This window comes from the organism of the source record quoted next, unplaced genomic scaffold (assembly GCF_019419815.1).
Source record: "Pyrus x bretschneideri cultivar Hongxiangsu unplaced genomic scaffold, Pyrus_bretschneideri_v1 Contig26, whole genome shotgun sequence".
In the NCBI taxonomy this organism is placed as follows: domain Eukaryota; kingdom Viridiplantae; phylum Streptophyta; class Magnoliopsida; order Rosales; family Rosaceae; genus Pyrus; species Pyrus x bretschneideri.
Window position 1 is genome coordinate 2,255,390 of NW_025999568.1, and position 8,264 is coordinate 2,263,653.

The window sequence follows — 8,264 nt, forward strand, 5'->3', positions numbered from 1 at the left end:
AATTTTATTCTTTGATATTATTCTATTGTTAATAATTTGATTAATCAAATTAATCTTATTTTACAAAATTAGATCTAATTTAACATTGTAAGAATATTTACAAACTGAATAGTAACACCTAGCAATGGCTTTTGGCTACCTAGATTTGTCGGAATATGTTTGAATTCATAAAACACATATTTAGGACCTTAGTTATGGTTACAATGCAATTTTGTTCATCTGTCTACTATTTTCCAATCTACATTTTAGAGCTTGAAACATTTGTCAAACTCTAAGCATGAATATGACTGCCCTGATGTATCTCCTGTACATTGTTTTGGCCAAAGACTTTTGGAGATAGATCGTCAAGGGGTTACTAGAATGTCAACCTTCATGATACCTAGAAGGTGATAGATTCCTTGTTGTACATTCACGTATCTCCATATTGATGTACATGATTTCAAACCTCACACAATAGGGCTTCTTTTTCATTTGAGAGCTTCAAGGCGAGACCGAATATCACATTCCTCAACACCAAATAGTCAGTGATGCCTTAGGTCTAAGAACTAAACTAGTGATGTCATAAGTGTAGTACAATTGACAAGTAGGTAATCTTTCATTTGTACACTACTTGGTTGGTTAATGTTCAATGAACTCAATCTCATGTATAAGCACCTATATATATATACATGTCACTACATGCTTAGTTTGAGACTTACTACTAAATACGACATAAACCAGAATTTGAGGGTATTCGATAGTTCCTTCAATCATCTTATGGCTAGGAACATAATTTAGGACTTAAGATCCGTAGGTTATGTATCTTATGATTGGAACATCTTTGCAATCCTGTCCCTACAACTTAAGTTATTCCTTGGGCTTATCCTAATCAATAACAAAACTTCTTAATCCACTGTTAGGTCGTACTCAATTGACAGATGTTCTTAATTTCCTTTTGTCGTCAATGACTCAACATTATGTTGCCATGAATAACCAATTACATGTTGCCATGTCAATTGCTTTTTGGGCATACTTCAGTAACATCTTCATCATTTGACCAATTAGGTTCTCTAACATGATCTTTTGGCATCCTGAAAGTTTTAGAAATTGGAAGAAATAGTTTTGGAAGTGGGCAGAAATAAAAAATGGAGGAAATGTATGAGGAAAATGAATTTTTTTGTGGATGTGTGAACAACATAGTTTTTTTGGGTGAATTTTGCTTGTTTTAGCTGTTTGATTTACTTTTCGACTATTAGATCTATTTTTTTTACGGTTAGATTTGCTTATATTCAATCTCAGTTGTTGGATTTTATATATTATATACTTGATTTAAAAAATATAACTTGAATCTAGATAGTTGGATCAACCAACATCACATTATTTCTAGTCATCAGGTAAAAAAAAAAAAAAAAAAAGAGCCTTTGGGCTCATTGTAAGTGGCCGACAATGGTGCCAATGTTGGGACCCAGCAGTTGAAGCCTTGTCGAGTGTGATACGTGATGCACATTGATGGTCTGTGGCTGGGCCAAAAGCAAGCCATTCATGAGCACAGTTGGGGCTCATCAATTATCCTGGCTTAAATTTTGGGGGAAATTCGGCCCAATTTTTTTCTCCCTAAGCCTTATTCTAGCCCAATGATTGGAAATAGTTAGGGCATTTTGAAGCTTAAATATAAACTCTATCCTCACAATTGTAAATGGTCTAAAAGCATCTCTAAGAGAAACTATAAATAAAAAATAATAAAACAATAAAACTAGCAAGTGAATAGTGTTAGAAAAACTATTTTAGCTACTCAGTTTAATTTTTCATCTCCAACAATACTCTTGATTTTAACAAACTTTGCATACTTTATTATTAACAAATCAAATGCAACCCACTCATATTTTGAAACAACTTTATCTCTCTTCTACAGCATCTCTTGAAGATGCTCTATGCTTTTAGGTTATATTAAGCTTTCTATATATTATACTAGAAGCTTAACACAGAATGTTTTGAATGTATAAAGTAGTGCCACACAAAGCATTCTTCTGTAATAAGTTAAGCCCCCTGAAATTTTTCTCACGACGGTGACAGCTAGAATTCATATCAAACGGTAGAGCATCCAAAAGTGCTATTAATAAAAAAGAAGATGCAGTTGAATAATAAGAGATATATATCGTCTGAAACACACAAACCACACACACACACACACATATATATATATATATGTGAAGTAAATTAATGGTGATGCATGGTGGAGGAATGTTATATGCCCTTAAGTCCTGGGGTCCTATATATATTCTTAACAATATCGAAGTCTCACCTTTAATTTGCGATTCAAACAAGAATTCTCTGCTGAAGGCAGCAATTAATTAATGATTATATAAAAAAAAAAAAAATACGTACGAAGTCGAATGCAGTCATATGTTGATCTTCATTTTCGGTATTAAGTGATTATTATGGCTCCTCTTCCGTCGTTCCCTTGGCATCCGATCTCTTCATGATCCTAAGCCTCTTGCATGACTTAATAAACATCCTGCAAATGACAAGCATAATTAATTAGACTAACTACTACAAATTTGATATAATTAAAATCAGGTTTATTGAGCCTTCACAAAATTTAGAATTAGAGCTCTTGCTAACGCAAAACCAACAGGCAAGTGTAGAGGTTCATAACATAAGCTACCCCTTCCTTGATGTATGATATAGTATTGGCTATTTAGTCAAAAAGGTCCTTGAGATTCACTTACCTCTTCACTTTGGTCCATAAAATTTGAAATCAATAGAATTGGTCCCAGAGTTTGTCTAAAATCAATCATTTTAGTCATTCCATGAAAAATCTCCATAAAATGACAAAATATCCTCAATTTTTGTCAAATCAGTGTGGCCTATTGTTTGTTAAATTGAGGTTAACTTTGTCATTTTGATCCTTATTTAACATAGTTTTTCACCCAAAGGCTAAAATGATTGATTGTGGACAAACTCAGAAACCAATTATATTGATTTCAAATCTCAGAGACCAAAGTGAGAAGTTATGCAAATCTCAAGGGGCATTTTGGCTAAAAAAACCTATAATACTTTCAACATTTTCGACGTACTCACTAAATGGGCTATATCTATTAAATAAGTACAAAAAAAAATGATAGTCATACGCCTTTTTTCTCCATATAATAATTTGTCTTAGTAAGCTTTAGAAATAAGGAAAACTAATAAAAAAAATTTAAAAACTTTATTCATGACTAATCCGTAAGACCTCAAAGGACATTATTCTGCCCCACATCATTACAAAAAATGCTTAATTATGTCGGCAGTATGACCAAATATATGTGGTAAAAAAAAACAAAAAGATATTCGAATAATGTGAGAAATTGTGGAAAGACATATATAATTCTTCGTCCCTTACCTTTACAAGGATGAAAAAATTAATAGCATGCATGCCTAATGAGTGCCGGTTTTATAGACTTGATTAGTGTTAAGTCAACCAATATAGACCGTTAACCCTATACACTTTACGACTAATCTTTAGCAACCATTATTGACCATCTACATGAACCTTATATGCAAATCCAGTTGTATTCCAAGATCTTTTTTTAATTCTGCGTTTCTTAATGACCCTTAATTTTTTCATGAGAGATTCACACTCAAGAAAATTCAACATGAAAATATAAGTTGTCTAATAGATTTGTTTAGCCACTTAGCACTAATATTCATCTTCACTTGAAACTAAAAGGTCTTAGATTCGATTCTTGTCAAAATAGAATTTGAACCACATTATTACTAACCATAATATCGTTTGTTCAAAAATGAAAAAAAAAAAAAATTGTTTAGAGCCTTATCTTTGAAAGCATTTGCTCAATTTACTCGTCTTTTACGCTCAATTGGATCATGGAAAGTTGTATCACCTCCATTAAGGATATATATTTCCAATCTTTGTATATGTTTGAAGTTAGATTATCCCCATTTTTCAGTTCTAATCCTCAATTAGTGGTCAACTTAATTAAGTAACCCAGGTCTTGGTGTTGCCATAGGCATGGTATTTGTCCATAATAATACTGCAATCTTTGTATTAAGTTCTCAATAATATGTTTAGCGCGCACTTGTAAACTGTAATTCATAAGTATAAAAAAATAGAAATTATAATTCATGTCATTTACGTGTTGGGATTTTGGTTTGAAAGACTTACTCCCAAGGAACGTCTCCCACTAGCATCCAGTCTCCATCTTTGTCTTCATAAATGGGTGCAAATTCACAGTTGTCTGCATTTTTCAACACCTCGCCTGTAAACACACACAGATAAATTTACACCCCACATTGTAATTTCAGAATATGCATAGATAAAGGTTTGATAAATAAACAAAAATAAAAAAAACTATTTCCTTCAAGTGTTAGTTGTTGTACATACATATAATTAAATACATAAAAAAAGATTGTATATTTGATCAATGTTCGTAAGTTCAGTCTTCAACATTCCACCTTGTTTCAAATTAAAAAAAATATATATATATATTCAACCACTTTTTCCAGAACCACTTGGACAAGAATGTATAAAAGAAGGATAATGCTAAGGAAACCAAATTAAACATGGTAGTGATGATCATGTTATTTTTTTTCTCCTATTGTTAATGCGTACATAATCAAATTTCACATATAATTTTAAGTTAATTACTCCTATAACTAATGAAGCATAAAATGAATGTCTATATTGCAATTAAATCTTAATATGCGCTTTCCCATAATACATATCTTTGTTTTCAAAATTGAAATAAGAAATAAAGTAAAATTTAATTAATTAAATAGGAAGAGAACTTAATATACTTTATACTAATAGTAAAATGAATATACTGAATCATGTATCAGTATACTCACCGATGCCATAGCAACCAAATAACTTCTCCAACGCGAGAGCAAGATCTGCATACTCCTTGTGCATGGTCAAGTCAATTTTACGAAGAAAAGGTGCTCCATCCATGCTAACTTTGACGTACATTTTCGACGTCTCATTCAAGCCATTAATCTTCATTCTGTATGAACACAATGGAGGCCACCCCACAACCTGATTCTTTGTCTGACTTTTCCGGCAGTCACCAGGCGTGGTACTATTCCGGCCATCTCCACCGTCAATCTTTGAAAACACCCTTTTCTTCTCGTTTTTGTCCACTAAAATTGGACCACTAGACACTCCCAACCGCAGCTCTGTAAGTTCAAGCCCTAAACCTTCTTTGGCCATTTGGGTTTTGAGGTTTGAACAATTTGGGTGTGTTATTTTCCTTGTTTGGATCTACTGCTGATTGGTGGGAAATGGGATTTTTGTATACAGTTTTAAGTGACTAAAGGCAAGTCCTTATACATGGTGTGAAGTATAGAAATATAGGACATGGTGGGAGCAATGACAGGTCAACTGTGCCTTAGTTGGTCGGTCACATGAGAGGCAAAAGTGGGGACTATGTGCCCCCTACAAACACTAATAAAGGCCGGCACCATAAGTTGGATATGGGACAGATCCTAAAGCTATTGGCGCTTTGAGATTTGGTGGGATCTGATCTTCACCGTCCGATCTCCTCCCTTGGAACAGGTCACGTGATTTTTTTTATTGTGGTTGTGCTTTGCCTAATTCTATGTCATTTTTTTGGGGTTTTATTATTATAAGACGAGTTGGGATAGCATCATGAAAGATGGGATTATGGTTTTACAACATATATATATATATATATGTATGTATGTATGTATGTATGTATATGTATACGTATATGTATATGTATAATGTATGGTCATCCCATTTGTTGTGCATGAATCATGATGCAGCTAGGATTATTACTTAGCTGTCTGTGAACTCGTACATTGATACGTGCATGGATAAAATTTGTTTGTGCATGCGTTGGCGCTAGGATGCCTTGATGGTGCATGCATATGTTAATAGCTACCTGGTAATACCAGCTAGCTGTGTTGTTTTCTAAAACAATAGATAAGATAACCAATAAGCTTTAGAGTTTGCAGTTGTAGCTGCCAATGCTAGCTTTGCCAGTAAGAGACTATTTGGAGGAGGGGCGGGGTGGGGGTTGATGTAGCGTATCCTAGAACTACTCTTATATTAATTATTAACCTATGTGGTTAGACTAAGCTAAACACATAAATGAATTATGCTACGATAATGTATTTGGTCGAGTAATTTTCATTAGCAAGGAATTTAAGTTATGGTTTGGACTTCAATATAGAGATACGAATTTTTAAATGACTCCTTTAGTTAATTACAAATTTCTTTCACAACCTGATTCAACCCTAAACACATAATGCCAGCAGCTACCTTGGGAGCAGTGGGTTATGGTTGCATGTGGTGGAAGGTGTGCAGATTATGTTCTTTGTGGGTAATTTATAGTTCAGGCAAATTAATTTACAGCTAACGGTGATTTTTTTAAAGTATTATCGCCTTCTTATTAATTAATGACTAAAATTAGTTTTTGTCGTCACATGTTTCATTTGGTTGTGATTTGTTGCAATTCAAAGAAAAAGCTACTTACATTCAATAGGAAATTGATGCATTAAGAATAGAGTGGGCTGAGTATGTTGATGACTTCATCCCAATAGATAAAACACTAGACTAGCTAGCTTGTGAAATTTTAAATTCAGTGGTTTTATTTTAGTAGGAAATCTCTACACATTTTATTAAATGTGTTGATTGTGAGATTGTTTTTTGTAAACTTGGGTTTACAAATTTATGAAGCAATACTAGTTTATTTAAGGTAAATATCTTGCTTTCTGGATGAATTATGTAGGTCTTGCTTTCAAATTAAAAATACATTAGATATGTCATCAAACATATTTCAGGACATGTATTAAACGGCTTATGACACACTTTTTGTGTCGTTTCTAATATTCAATGACACTGCAAATGGTTTCAGTGCTATAGTCATAATTAGTGTACCATGACACTCATTTCTATGTTTATGACACATATTCCGCATCTCAAATTGAAATAAATGACATGCTTTTTTAATTCAATGACGTTTGTTAGGCGTCTCTAGCAGCTATACATGACACTGTGCGTACGTCATGTTTAGTATACCATGTCGCTCATTCATCTATTTATGACACTTATTCCGTGTCTTAAATGGTAATATATGACACAAGTTCTTAATTCAATGACGCTTTTTAGGCGTCCTTAAAAGTAATACATGACACTCTTTCAACGTCATAAAAAATATCTTTAATGACACCCACAAAGATGATACTAAACCCTTGTGTCATTAAACTTTTAACATGACGCATAAACTGCATCATGTAAGTAAAAATTTGTAGTAGTGACAGTCACATAGCGTAATCATTTCACTCAAATTATAACTCGTGAATTTATTTATTTTATTAACATACCCTAGAAGTGAGATATATGAACTATGTCATCCACCTTTAATATAAAAACTAGAATGATAAACCGCATGACTCGTATTTCGAGTAATCATAAAAATTTATAAAGGGTGAAGGGGGTGTGGAAATTTGTTATAGCTAAAAAATGTTATCATTTGGTATGGTACGAAAGCATTGTGTGGATATAGAGTGATGCAATCTTATAAAATTTGAATTTCAATTGCCAAAAAACGAGTATATGTAGGCCTAATTTAACTGAACAATGACAAAGAGAGAGGGGTGCGGTGGCAAGGAAAGAAAAGAGAGAGATGTGTGATTTTGAGGTGTGTGTTATCTCACCTTTTTGTGGTTTTATTTATAGTAGTAAAGAAGGTAAATTCCTTACCCTAATAGGATTACTACTCTAATAGGATAATATCGAATCTAAGAGATAGGTTTACACGATCACATTCCTAATCTAATAGAACTGCAACACTCCCCCTTTTAAGTGTGCAAATACTCAAACAAAACATCGCATCAGGTCTTCAGCGAATGAAGTAGGTTAGTTGATGAAGTTATCGGCAATAACGGGTGAATGAGAGTCTCAAATTAACAAAAGTATGCATTGGTAGAAAAACTCACAAAACCTTGCTATGGTTAAACATAAAGTAGGTGAAAACCCCATAGACTATGGAGAAACGTGAGAAGTATGCATAATGTCAAAAACAAACGTCATACGGGATGAAAGTAGTAAACCTCATAATGGTATGACTAGCCTAGGATGGGTGCTTCATCAAAACCTCATTAGGTAGCAAAAACCCAGCAGGAAAAATACTCATAATCGTAGGGAAAAATAGTACAGTAAGTCTCGGCTCTGGTTCAATTCCTCAACAAGTGCTCAGACCCTGCATTTATCTCCTCAAAATTAGTGGGAGAAATAGTCGAACAGATCAAAGCCTGGGCATGCT

General features: G+C 33.4%; 1 protein-coding gene across 1 annotated transcript; it reads right to left on the bottom strand.

Moving 5' to 3' along the window:
* Window positions 1-1,916: 1,916 nt before the first annotated feature.
* On the bottom strand, window positions 1,917-5,290 carry LOC125478739 (auxin-induced protein AUX22-like). The gene is made up of 3 exons (XM_048587250.1): window positions 4,825-5,290; window positions 4,142-4,235; window positions 1,917-2,494 (listed from the first exon to the last, which is right to left on the bottom strand). Exons 1-3 carry the CDS (start codon window positions 5,183-5,185, stop codon window positions 2,416-2,418), a joined length of 534 nt encoding a protein of 177 aa, XP_048443207.1. The 5' UTR covers window positions 5,186-5,290; the 3' UTR covers window positions 1,917-2,415.
* Window positions 5,291-8,264: the final 2,974 nt, after the last annotated feature.

What these genes read in the sequence shown, in the direction of transcription:
- LOC125478739 (XM_048587250.1), bottom strand. Translation starts at nt 5,185, where the DNA reads ATGGCCAAAGAAGGTTTAGGGCTTGAACTTACAGAGCTGCGGTTGGGA. An exon ending in ATTTGGTTGCTATGGCATCG is followed by an intron (nt 4,236 to 4,824) that starts GTGAGTATACTG and finishes GTGTGTTTACAG; the next exon opens with GCGAGGTGTTGAAAAATGCA. An exon ending in GTGGGAGACGTTCCTTGGGA is followed by an intron (nt 2,495 to 4,141) that starts GTAAGTCTTTCA and finishes TGTCATTTGCAG; the next exon opens with GATGTTTATTAAGTCATGCA.